The sequence below is a fragment of the Dasypus novemcinctus genome, chromosome 17, assembly GCF_030445035.2.
Source record: "Dasypus novemcinctus isolate mDasNov1 chromosome 17, mDasNov1.1.hap2, whole genome shotgun sequence".
In the NCBI taxonomy this organism is placed as follows: Eukaryota; Metazoa; Chordata; class Mammalia; order Cingulata; family Dasypodidae; genus Dasypus; species Dasypus novemcinctus.
In genome coordinates this window covers 20,106,037-20,120,181 of record NC_080689.1, presented here as the reverse complement: position 1 = coordinate 20,120,181, position 14,145 = coordinate 20,106,037, and the positions used below count along the sequence as shown (strand labels likewise).

The following is a 14,145-nucleotide window of genomic DNA, read 5'->3' as shown; positions in this document are numbered from 1 at the left end:
GCTTTAGATTTTAGTCCTAAATGCTTGGCGAACTATTCCAATACATATGGAATATTCTATTTATATCCAGAGATTTAAAATGCCATCTGTACCACATACTAAATTCTCATATCTACTTGATTCTGTTTCTGAATTCTCTATTCTGTTCCGTTTCATTCTTGTAACAGATACTAACTCTTTAGGAAATGAAGATATTATTAGTTTTTTAGCTTTCCTATTTGTTACAAATATTTTGTCCCCCTTTTTTAATATGGTCAAAAATTTTTCTTTGAGTTTTCTTTTATACTTCAAAGTTCAGTGAATTTGTTAAGTATTCACTTCCATTCCTAATTTTTCAGTGAAATGAAAAAATATTTATTATATATTTAGATGATTTGAAATCCATTTGATACATCATAAAAGAATCTAAGTATAAATTTTTACATGGGTTACTTACAGGGCTTTTATTTTAATCAGTATAAACAGCCTGCATAGTCCCTTCATAGCCTGTCCAAACCAAAGCTGCACGACTGGTTCCATGCCATGGCCCACAAATCCTTGCTCACAGCTCTAATTTAAATAAGTGATGTACCGGGTTGAATAGTTTCCCCCCAAAATTCATGTCCACCAGAACCTTAGAATGTGACATTATTTGGAAATGGGGTATTTGCAGATATAATTAATTAAGGATCTTGAGATAAAATCATCCTGAATTTAGGATGGGCTCTAAATCCAATGACGTAAATGAAGAGGACAGAACACAGAGACACAGAGATGAAGTCCTGTAAAGGCAGAGACTGGAGTTATGTACCCTAAAGCCAGGGAACACCAGGGCCAGCGAGCACCGGGGCCAGCGAGCACCGGGGCCAGCGAGCACCGGGGCCAGCGAACACCAGGGCCAGCGAGCACCGGGGCCAGCGAGCACGGGGGCCAGCGAGCACCGGGGCCAGCGAGCACGGGGGCCAGCGAGCACCGGGGCCAGCGAACACCAGGGCCAGCGAGCACCGGGGCCAGCGAACACCAGGGCCACCCAAACCTGCAAGAGGCAAGGAAGGCTTCGTCCCTAGGACCTTTGGAGGGAGTATGGTTGTACTAACACCTTGATTCAGACTTTCTAGCCTCCAGAACTGTGAGAAAATAAATATCTACTGTTTTAAGTCCCCCAGTTTGTCATCCTCAGTCACAGGAGCCCGAGGAAACTAGTACAGGTGATTTGGAACATTTGTTTCATTCTCTATCTAAAACCTATTTTTTACCTTCATCGTGGACAGTGCTCAGTGGTTGCAGCAAGCAAAGAATGTCAGTGGGGAACCAACATTGGCCCCTAAAGGAGTTAAAGGTTTCTCACTTGAAGAAATACCAATTTTAATATAAATACTAAAGAATCTCCACAAATAGAAAAATATATATAACTTGCTCCTCTCCCAACACTGATCTTGAAGTCCTCAGTCTAAAGCACAAGGCGTTGGCTCTTTGAACCCTGGAAGTCCTCACAGCAGGAAAGAATAGGATTGCCTTAGGTCCATTTACAAAAACTTCCAGGAGGGCTCTGGGCCAGGAGTGAAGCAATTTCCCCCTCCCCTGCTTGGCTAACTCCCTGCTCCACTAGGAACTCTCCTCTGTGCTTGGCTTTGCTTCCTGGTCTGATAATCCTGACCCTTGGCTCCCCCAAACCTCAGTTTATCAGAGGGAGGTAGGCAGTTTAGAATTTTATTTCCTACTCCTTCAGAAAAAAATAGTAATTCTTCTCCAAAGGGCATGCACAGACTTTAGGTTAAATGGGCTAGACCCCAAGTCTTAGCTTTACTACTTGAGACAGCAGCCTAATTAGTTTACCTTGCTAAGCCTCAGACTCCACAGCAGTAAAATGGAGATAATATCTATTTTACAGAGTTATAATTTGCAAAAAATTAATTTAAAAAATCAATTCCCTCCCCTCTTTTCTTTCAGGTAATAGTTCCATATCAAAGCAGGACTGCAATTTCGCTGGCAACCTGCCCCACTGCACATTAACACCAACTCACCCTTCACCTCCCCCCAAAACCACCAATCAGAATCCCTACAGAGAACAACATCCATGTAAAAGAATACATATTACATGATTCTATTTATATGAAGTTCAAGAAAAAGCAAAACCAATCTGTGAGGACAGGAATCAGAAAGAGGTTGTCCGGTGGGAAATGGCAAGTAGTTCAATTGACTGGAAAGGAACACAAAAGAACTTTCTGTTATAAAAAATGTTACATTTCTCATTTTGTGTGGGAGTTGTGAGGCAGACTAGATTAGGAATCAATAGATGGGTCTGGAACCTGGCAGGAACACTGCCACCATTAAACATGTGGCCATGAATACTACACAAAATGGCTGCTGGAAGAACCTTGCCAGAAACCCCATTCTGACCAAAATACCCTGGATATTCTCCAGGGGCCTTATCATTGGGTCCTCCTAGGGGATTGAGGAATGGGGTACTCAATCAAAACAGCAAACAATTGGGATTCTTCCCCTACATTAGCAAAGGGGAGGAATAATTAATGGTCTAAAAAGCAAGCACAAAAGCCAAACTGGCCCTACTCTTGCCTTCTTGCCCCCTGCCTGGATCAGCACACAAGTAAACTTAGGGATTTGTAATCTGTAATGAGAAATTGTAGTCTGTAAATCAGCCTTCTTTATCTCTTTTCAGCCCATTCCTCCCTACCTGGGACCCATAATCTGTTATTTTCTCCCATTTCTCTTCTCTTAGTTCCTTAATAAATTACTGTCCTAATTAAACCAGTTTGCTCTTAAAATTTACTTTTGTAGTTTAGCCAAGAACCTAGAGAAAATCCAGCAACAGCTGCACAAAAATGTATAACAGTCAAAACTCACTGAACTAACATTTAAGATCTGTGCATTTTATTATGCATAAATTATACCTCAATTTAAAAAAACTTGTTAGGGATACTTCACTGCATGTTAATATGATGTGAAAACATGATTTTTTAAAAAAAGATTTATTTATTTCTCTCCCCTCCCCCCCCCCCACCCCGGTTGTCTGTTCTCTGTGTCTATTTGCTGCATCTTCTTTGTCCGCTTCTGTTGTTGTCAGTGGCACGGGAATCTGTGTTTCTTTTTGTTGCGTCATCTTGTTGTGTCAGCTCTCCGTGTGGGTGGCACCATTCCTGGGCAGGCTGCATTTTCTTTCGCGCTGGGCGGCTCTCCTTACGGGGCGCACTCCTTGCGCATGGGGCTCCCCTACGCAGGGGACACCCCTGCATGGCACAGCACTCCTTGCGCGCATCAGCACTGTGCATGGGCCAGCTCCACACGGGTCAAGGAGGCCCAGGGTTTGAACCATGGACCTTCCATGTGGTAGACGGATGCCCTAACCACTGGGCCAAGTCCGCTGCCCAAAAACATGATTTTTAAGCCATATATCTTCCTGTAGATTTCAAGGCATGACATGAAGGAAAAAAAAAGAAGCCTGCCTAAGTTTGACTGCCACCTTTAGTTTCTATTAGCTATGTGACTAGTCAAGTTACATGACCTCTCTGGACCTCATTTTCATCAACTGTAAAATGAGGATTATTTAGTGTCTACCGCAAATATGTAATGCCCTATAAAAGATCAGCTAAGTTAAGTGCCAGGTGCACAGTAAGCACTCACTATATTTTAATTCCCTTTCTTGCCTCATTCAAATGAGTCAACGCAATAATTAAACTCCTTTCCCAACGATTGCTCAAGTTAAAGAACAAAAACAAAAATAAAATATAACAGATCAACATTTAGATTCACCCTGAGGAAAGAATCATGCTTATACACAAGGATTTATCTACCAGGATATTCATGGCATTATTTATAATAGTAGAAAACTAGAAAATTGAAAGGGGACTAATTACGCAGGAACAGGAAAATTTGCCAATGATAAATAAATATGTATAATCTAGACATGAATATAAATAAATACTACTATAGAAAAGCATCCCTGGTTTTATTAGCCTATGCATTAATCAAAATGAGGGCATGAAAAGAAAAGAATATGCTAAAGGCAGTATATCCACTTATTGTCTGATTATAAATAATGAAAAAAACTGAAGAATGATTTATAGATAACTTACCCTTTGTCTGTATGAAAATGAGTATATAGGTGTGTACATTTATACATTCCCACACAAACAAAATAGAAAAAAATGTTGAAGTGGCAATAATTTATATCTATAAAGATGTAGAAAAAAATACAAAGAGAATTTAAAAACCAAATTAAAACAGAATGCCATCAGGTAGTGTCAAACGTAAGAATATCAAAGTGTTTTTGAAAGACAACTCATGCCAAACTTGCAAAATAAAGATATAATTAAGTAAAAAGTTTTTTACCCAAGATATCCTATCAATTGTCTTGGTCCACACTGACTAGTTGTAAAAAAGCATGATGATGGATGGGAGTATGCCATGAGGCTAAGCAGGACTGTGCCCATCACTGGCCATCAAGACTTTCTCTCAGTGATGATTTAATCACTATGGAGTGACTCAACCCACACCTGCCAGAGGCTCAGCACTGCCATGAGAATCCTAGACTCTTTGGAAGAGAGCTACTGACAGGGGATAGCACAAAGATAACTCTTTTTGGAACACACAGGCAAATTACCTTACTCTGTCTATTTCTACATCTGAATATCTGAGTGTTTTCTACAAGTAGCTAAAGATGATAATTTGACCTGAGCAAGTCATTGGCTTCTAGTTATTACGTTCTCAGGAATAATTCTTCCAATCCAAATAAGATGACTAAGCGAACAGTCATAACATCTGACATTTTAGCACTTTAGGCTTCACAAGCTGCTTTGTTTCTAAACAGCATTTCACTTAACAGGAATTTGTTTTTGGTGCTCTTGTACAGTAATGGGGAGTGAGAGGGAAGTATCAAGAATCTAAATGCTGCCCTTAATTGTTCCTACAAGGACTGAACTTTTATAGAAAGTCATTTCAAACTCATTGAAATATTTGTGTTCAGATGAAATATTACTGTACAAAAGGAAGCTTGTTTCATATTCTTAAATTGAGGAGGAAGGGAAGAATTAGAGGGGGAAAAGAGATTCACGTATTAACTGGCAGGAAGCAGATGTGGCTCAATAGATAAAGCGTCCGCCTACCATATAGGAAGTCCAAAAGTTCAATACCTAGGGCCTCCTGGCTGGTGTGGTGAGCTGGCCCATGTACAGTGCTGCTGAGCTCAAAGAGTGCTGGTCCATGCAGGCATGCCCCCGCCTAAGGGTGTCCCTTGCACAAGGAGTGGCCTCCGCACAAGGAGAGCTGCCTTGCAAGAAACCGCAGCCCACCCAGGAGTGGTGCCACACACACAGAGAGCTGACACAGCAAGACGACGCGACAAAAAGAGACATAGATCCCTAGTGCCACCTGATGAGAATACAAGCGGACACAGAAGAACACACAGTGAACGGACACAGAGAACAGACAACAGGGGGAAGGGGAGAAGTAAATATTAAAATATATATATATATTAACTGGAAAAAAAATTAATTGACCATGAATTTAAACCAAATCCTAATAATTTCCTCCAAGAAACAACTAAATGTTCATTTACATTCAGAATGGTTTCAGTTAAATAATGTGCTAAAACAGACTCAGGATTAGAATATTTAAAATGGGAATCAGGGGAGTGGGTGTAGGTCAGTGGTTAAGCACCTGCTTCACATGTATGAGGCCCTGGGTTCAACCCCCCATTCCTCCTTAAAAAATTAAAAGAGAGAGAGGAAGGGAGTGAAGGAGGGAGGGAGAGAATCAGAACATGGTTCTGCTATGGATGGAAATTCCTTATGATCAGATTGCTAGAAGGGGTGAGAATCTATGAATATGACCACTAATGTGCTTGAAAAACCATTTAACATAAAAGCTAAAGCAAAACATCTCAATTCATGCTGGGAGCTGGGAAAAGTATTTTTTAAAAGATTTTTTTCTTTTCTGAAAAATGTTCAAAATGCATCTCTCTGTGCATTCAACTAAGGTTGCATAAATTGGAGGGAAAAAAGTAATCTTATGCTAATAGGATCACTCCTCACATCACTTAAATTTTCCTTCATTTTTAATTCCTCACTGAAACTTAAGAGAAATATATTTTTACTTCATAATTAATTGTACTAACTGAGAATGTGCTGAATTTGCAAGTTGTTATTTGGGGAAGGTACCTGAAGAATTTCACAATAAATGTTCTTACCACACCAGTGAATTTCACTCCCTCCCATTATACTTCCTTGCCTTTCTCGCCTCCTTCCTTCCTCCTTCCTTTCTTTTTCCCTCCCTTCCTCCCATATTGTAAATCATAAAGCTCCACCATCTTTGTACACTGTCATCAACCACAATTAAGCCCCAAAGTGTGTATCTAATCATACTGGATGAAAAACAGTGGCTTCAAATCTCCCATATTTTCCTATAGGACACAGTAATTTTTGTATCGTGTTAGAATCCATCAGTTCCAACTTCATTGCACCAAGAAGATTGGCTCATTAAAAAGTACAATGAAAATGTTAGTCTTCATTTCTTTATTGTCCAAACCATACAAAAGTTAAGTAATAAATGCTTGGTCAATGAATAAGTGAATGAATATGGGATTTACTCCAGATATTACAAACCACAAAATTTATTATTGAGATATCTAAATAAGTAACACAAACAGCATTCTAGTTAGCTTCTGTAAGCTTACTGTATATATATGCAAACTGCATATCAAATTTTCATAATCAAGTCCCAGTAAAGACAAAATTCAGTTTATGTAACTAAGAATAAAAATACTTCTTATATATTTTTACATTTTACTTGTGTTTAACAATACTTTCCTATGTATATTCAAGGAAACAATTTCTATCATATTGTCAACACAAATTAAAATAACAAAATATGTATATCCTACCTGAACGTCTTTGTATTTGTTCTGTAAGTCCAAGAGCCGGTGATAAGCTTTAATGGCTTCTGAAAATTCCCCAATGTCAATGCTGGTGAGGATGTAATTTTCCCAGATCTGCCAGTGCTCATAGTTGCACTTGAGAGCTTCTTGTAAAGTTCTAAAAGCTTTTACTCTATTGAAGGTAAAATTTTAAAGAGAACAATAATGATTTGTTTATTAGAATAAACCATAGTTAAATGAAGAACATTGATGTGGAATGCTGGTCAGCCCTTAATCACTCATCTTTTTTTTTTTTTTTTTTAAAGATTTTTATTTATTTATTTATTTAATTTCCCCCCCTCCCCTGGTTGTCTGTTCTTGGTGTCTATTTTGCTGCGTCTTGTTTCTTTGTCCGCTTCTGTTGTCATCAGCGGCACGGGAAGTGTGGGTGGCGCCATTCCTGGGCAGGCTGCTCTTTCTTTTCACGCTGGGCAGCTTTCCTCACGGGCGCACTCCTTGCGCGTGGGGCTCCCCCACGCGGGGGACACCCTTGCATGGCACGGCACTCCTTGCGCGCATCAGCACTGCGCATGGCCAGCTCCACACGGAGTCAAGGAGGCCCGGGGTTTGAACCGCGGACCTCCCATATGGTAGACGGACGCCCTAACCACTGGGCCAAAGTCCGTTTCCCTTTTTTTTTTTTTTTTAAGGAATTATTTTTATTTATTTATTTCTCTCCCCTTCCTCCCGCCCTGGTTGTCTGTTCTCTGTGTCTATTTGCTGCGCCGTCTTCTCTGTCCGCTTCTGTTGTTGTCAGCGGCACAGGAATCTGTTTCTTTTCTTTGCATCATCTTGTTGTGTCAGCTTTCCATGTGGGTGGCGCCATTCTTAGGCAGGCTGCACTTTCTTTCGCGCTGGGCGGCTCTCCTTATGGGATGCACTCCTTGTGCGTGGGGCTCCCCTACGCGGGGGACAGCCCTGCGTGGCACGCACTCCTTGCGCGCATCAGCACTGCACATGGGCGAGCTCCACACAGGTCAAGGAGGCACGGAGTTTCAACCGCGGACCTCCCATGTGGTAGATGGACGCCCTAACCACTGGGCCAAGTCTGCTTTCCTTACTCATCTTAATCAACAGAATTAGAGGCTCAAACAACCTAAAGCCACTTAAACTTTTTCTATAAAATTCTGTAGCATATACAGTAGCATGCACACAAGAGACACTCACTCCTTTCCCTAATGTACAGTAACAGGGCAATATTTTATATCTGGGTATCATTCACAGTCTAAACTACTCTAAAACTTACTCAAAATATGCACTGTTCTCATTATCATTCAGTTTCTTAATAACTACTCACTAATTTTTTCTTTCAGGTTCAGTTTAGATAATATTTTGACAGTCATTTCCATTGAGTCCAATAGATTTAGAAAATAATGAAGCCCAGGATTGGCTTAGTTGTAAAAATCAGAGTTATCTGCAAATTTGTATGAATTTTGGTATACTATTTAGATTTTTAGGCCTAAAGCTATATCATTAAATTGGCAGGACTCTTGGACTGCTAAATCCAAAACTGGGTCATAGGGTTGGATTAATATTTAGGAGAACAAGACAATTGAATTTTTTAAATCAAGGCTTTGAAAAAATATATGGTAAAATACATTCACAATAACAGTAAGTGATACAGTGGGAAGGGGAGTACAGGGAGGATGAAGGAGAGAGAAAGTGGTTATTTCATTTTTACCCTATTGGAGGCATTTCCTGGTTAGATCAGAAACATTTTACATTTCAAAGAACCTCTTATTAATCTTAAATTTAAGAAAATTTATACTTTCTAATAAGTTAGTTTAACTGGATAAAGTTTCAAGTATTAAATGCTGTTTCCTTATGTAACACATCTTTCTGTCTCTGTGCTCCCTACAATCCCTAGATTCTTGAGATTATTACCCCTCGCTTTATCCTCTCCTCATGCAATGCTACAATCCCAATCCCACCACTCTCACTATCAACAATCAGACTCTCTTAAGGAAGACATTGAGGAAAAACAACAAGGAAATGAGTGAGATCAAGTTTTCACTCTAATAAATGATAGGATATTTGCTTTTATAAAAAAAAAAAAAAGGGAGACAGTCATTTTGAAATTGAAATTAGGGGGCGGACTTGGCCCAGTGGTCAGGGCATCCGTCTACCACATGAGAGGTCTGCGGTTCAAACCCCGGGCCTCCTTGACTGTGTGGAGCTGGCCCATGCACAGTGCTGATGCGCGCAAGGAGTGCCGTGCCACACAGGGGTATCCCCCGCGTAGGGGAGCCCCACGCGCAAGGAGTGCGCACCATAAGGAGAGCTGCCCAGCGCAAAAGGAAGTGCAGCCTACCCAGGAATGGTGCCGCACACATGGAGAACTGACACAACAAGATGATGTAATGAAAAGAAACACAGATTCCTGTGCCGCAAACAACAACAGCGGACAAAGAAGACGCAGCAAATAGAGAACAGACAACCGGGGTGGGGGTGGGGGGGAAGGGGAGAGAAAACTGGTGGGGGGTGGTGGGAAGGGGAGAGAAATAAATTAAAAAAAAAAAATCTTAAAAAAAAAAATTGAAATTATACCAAAAAAAAAAAATCTAAATTAAACCAACCAGATTTTTTTATTACTCAATTATATTAATAAAAATTCATAAGATTATGAGAACTAAAACATTGGGACTGTATATCTAATGCAGGAGTGGTAAATGGGGGATAAACCTGAAAACTCCTACTAGTATAACAAGATACTATAGTTTATGTTCACATAGGGATGCCAAAAAAAAGAAAAGAAGATAATATGGTAATCAAAATTTTCACAGTGAATGGTAATACCAATTGTATAAGGAGAAAGAAAAAAGCAAAGGAAATAATGTCTATTATTGAGATAAATGTTAGAAACCGAAGGAAATTAAGACCAGGAGACATTTCATAAAACAAATGATAATCAGGAAATTAGCAATTATTTTCTCCTAGACACCAAAGATTATACAATATAAGGAGACATTAATTTTAAGATGTTAAATAGCCATTAACACTTGGTAAAACTATTGTTCACCTTTAAAAAACAAAATTCAGATTGAAAAATGACTAAATATAAAATGTCTTAAAATTTGACGTATTGTTTTAATAGTAAAAATTAACATTCAAAATATCTAACAATAGGGAGATGGAAATAAATTATGAAACATTCAATATATTGGCATAAGGGACTACTATTACAATGTTTTCAAAGAATAGTAATGTGGGAAACATTCAAAATATGTTACTGAAAACTGGTAAGAATAGCTTCTTATCTGAAGTGGCACAATAAATTCATACTTTGATGCACTCTCTCTGAGCCAAATATATGTAACAAAACACAAAAAACTTGAGTTCAAAAAGTAAGATCTCTGAGGTCGAGAAACAGCACATAGAAGTAAAGGAGGCTGAAGTTGTCTTCCTACTGGATTCTGGGGCCAAAAGCAAGGGGGTGACCTGGAACAGCTCCTGGGAAGGAGTAGATGAAAAAGTTCCTTCCAGTGAAGTGAAGCATGGAAATAGCTTTAAAGGCCAAGGAGGTCCATTGCTCTTCCTTGTGAAAGGTGGATGAATAACAGCTACTGTGAACCAACCAACTAGAGATAGATGTTTTAAAAAAGCTATGAGCTTAGGGAAGCTGAAAGGCATAGGCACGATCTTAGAATAAGGATAAGACCTAGCTACCCATTAGTTTTGTAACTGGTTCTACAAGATTCCCAATATTAGCCCAGGAAAAGGCTCACTGAAAATCAAGACTTGGTTCCAGAGGTGGAGTCAAAGTGGTCAAGTAAGCGCAACTACAAAACCACAAGACAAAAAGTAGTATGCATCGCAATACTGAAGGGCCAAAGAGTGGGAGGTAAAAAAAAAAATAACAAACACCTCCTATTATGAATAAATATACGAACCAAAATTCTACAACCTGTGAAAAAATCTAGTGCTAGGAAAGACAGTTAACAAAATTAACCAACAGAACATGAATATACTAAAGATAAAGTGAATTTTATGGTATAATCTATTAAGCCTTTAAATAAATTTGTTTGGAATGCTGAAAGATAAAAGAAAGAAATAATTTACATTTTAAAGAGGTATGAAATTGTAGAACAAAACCAGGAAAAATGAAAAAAGAACAGGAAGATGTGAAAAAGAACCAACTGGAAATCTTTGAATTGAATGTCATTAAAACAAAAAAACTCAACACATCACAAGAACTAGTCTTAACACAGTCAAAATGAGAACTGATAAAGTAAAATATAATACTGAGGAATTCACATAGCGTTGTGATTGAAAAACAGAAGAACAGTTGAGAAAAACAGGAAAGAATGCGAGATAATGTACAAATACATATTTAATAAATATTCAAGTAAAAGAATACAAAAATGTTAGGATGCTATATATATATATTTTTTAAGATTTATTTATTTTCTTTCTCTCCCCTTCCCCCCACCCACCCTGGTTGTCTATTCTCTGTGTCTATTTGCTGTGTCTTCTTCTTTGTCTGCTTCTGTTGTTGTCAGTGACTCGGGAATCTGTGTTTCTTTTTGTTGCGTCATCTTGTGTCAGCTCTCCATGTGGGTGGCACCATTCTTAGGCAGGCTGCACTTTCTTTCGCGCTGGGCAGCTCTCCTTACTGGGCGCACTCCTTGCGCATGGGGCTCCCCTATGTGGGGGACACCCCTGCGTGGCACGGCATTCCTTGCGCGCATGAACACTGTGCATGGGCCAGCTGCACAAGGGTCAAGGAGGCCCAGGGTTTGAACCGCGGACCTCCCATGTGGTAGACGGATGCCCTAACCACTGGGCCAAGTCCGCTTCCCAGGATGCTATATTTGAAAAGACAACAGCGGAGCATTTTCCAGAACTAAATGAAGATCCATGTAAGTTCTATGATCCAACTAAGTTCTATGATCCAAAGTATATTTCAAGCACCGAGCATGATAAAGATAAAGAATAGCCTAAATAAATTGTGCTAAACTGGGGAAAATAAAGGTATTCCTAAAACCTAAAAATGAATGGCAAGTAGAGAACAGTTATTCTTAAGCAACAAAAGAAGGTGGAAGAAAATGGAATACTACCTTCAAAGTGCGGAGTGAAGACGATTGTCATACATAAAATTTTATAACCAGCAAAACTGACCACTCAAGTATAAATATAAAATCAAATATTTTCAAATGTACAAAGACTAAGATAATTTACCACCTACTGACCCTAACTGTAAGAACTATTAAAAGATCCCCTTTTGCGAAAAAAAAGGAACCCAGGGAAGGGATACTAGAAATGGTTAATGATGAAAAAAGAAACTGATGAGATGTCGCTTAATTTAATTATTGAGAGTAAAAATTACTTGTGCTTAAAACTAAAAACATACAGACCACATTCTCTACAATTAAATAAGAAATCAACAGTAAACAACAGCTTAAATATATATATAAATGGAAACTTAAAAATGTACTCCCAATAAAAGGAACCCACTATAGGGGGAAATTTTCATAATAGAAATTACAAAATATTTAGAACTGAATGAAAGTCCTGTGGGATACAGCTGAAGCAGTATTTAGAGGGAAATTTATGATCTTATATGCATTTATTACAAGACATGATGGTGGAAAATGAATTAAAATAGCTTAATAAAGTATAAAAAGGACAAATAAACTTAGCAAAGAAGGAAGAAAATAATAAAGTTAAGAAATAAAATATAAAGAAAGAATACAAATTATTAGCAAAACTAAAAGGAGGCTTTCCAAACAAAACTAATGAAATAGACAAACTTCTGCCAATTCTATTCAGAACACTGATATTCATAATTTAAAAAAAAATCATAAGAGAATGCTATGAACATATTATCCAAAATGAACTCAAGAGATATAGAAAGTCAAATAAACCAATAACAATTAAGGCAAGGTAGAGCCAAGATGGCATCAGAGTAAGGAGTTCCTGGAGTCAGCTCATGAAACAGGGCAGTTGGTGGTCACCCAGAGCTACCTAAAGCACCTTTTGGAGGACCCAGGAGACCAGAGCAGTATCCTGCAACATCCTTGACAGTGTGGAAGGAGGAGACCGCCCATCTGCACAGAGGAATCATGAGTAGAGCCCTCCACACCATGGAGGTTGGTGCCTGTGGCGTGCAAGTTGCTTCGGGAGCTATTCCGTGGTTGGAGTTGGAAGTTCCATTTGCCCCAATAAAAACGGGAGGAAAACACGGTGTGGCACTGACTTCAGCTACTGATTAGTGGATTTGGCGGGCTGAAGTAAAATCCTAGGAACAACTAAACTTTGAGCCTGTCCAGGTCAGAGGGAAGCCAGTGGCCGCCATTCTGACTCCACCCTGGGCACAAGGAAAAGTGGCACTGACTGAAAATCATAGTGCTTGTAAGGACCGGTTTCTTTCCACCCAGGTTGGATTGCAGGTCTAGCCTAAACCCGAGTCCCACCTCTGGCAGGGAGGAAGCTGGGGGGATCTGCACCACCTCTCTGGGAAGCTGCAACGCCACACAGGTTGGTGCCCATCCTACTCCAGGGGTGCAAACCACCTCAGGAGCTATTCCGTGACTGGAGTTGGAAGCTCCATTTCCCATAAATGGTGGAGGAAGAGACAGATGTCCACTGACCTCAGCTACTGATTAATGGACTTGGCTGGCTAAAGTATAATCTTAGAGACAGCTGGGGTTTGAGCGTGTCCAAGTGGGAAAGTCCAGTAGCTGCCATTTTGACTCCGCCCCTGGCATGAGAGGAAGCCGGGCTGACTGAAAGTCAGTGAAGTTAGGGATGGGCTTCTTTCCACCAAGTAGCCCTAGCCTAGGTTCCAGCCCCACCTCCAGCAGAGAGGTAGCTGGAAGGACCTGCACCAGGCTCTCCAGGCAACTGCAAGTACTCTCTGCTGGCAGAGGCTGAATAGTCAGACACCTGGGCCTGCATCCCCGCACCCCAAAAGAGGAGGTGGGTATCCTCGGCCTCTCCAGGCAATGGAAGGAGTTTTCAGCCCACATAGATTTGCTGAGTGCTTCTGAGCCCATCTCCACCTCTGTCCCCCCACAGGATAGGAGGGGGCTGGTGTTGCCTCAACCTCTCAGGGCAACAGTTTTGAGCTGCACGAGCTCACTGATGGGCACCTGTGGCTCCACCACCATCCACTATAGGACAAGAGACGGACTGTGTTTGCCCAGCGTCTTTGGGTAACTGCAGGTGCTTGTCGTCCACACAGCCAGGTGGGTACTTGTGGACGCACCCTCACCTCCAATATGAAAGAAGAGTGC

General features: G+C 40.1%; 1 protein-coding gene across 1 annotated transcript in view; it reads right to left on the bottom strand.

Annotated features, from left to right (window-relative positions):
• Window positions 1-14,145, bottom strand: part of TTC27 (tetratricopeptide repeat domain 27) — a 217,687-nt gene that overhangs the window by 17,864 nt on the left and 185,678 nt on the right. Inside the window, exon 16 of the mRNA XM_004452847.5 lies at window positions 6,878-7,043. Coding sequence (XP_004452904.2) covers window positions 6,878-7,043 — 166 coding nt within the window. The remainder of the gene's footprint in view (window positions 1-6,877; window positions 7,044-14,145) is intronic.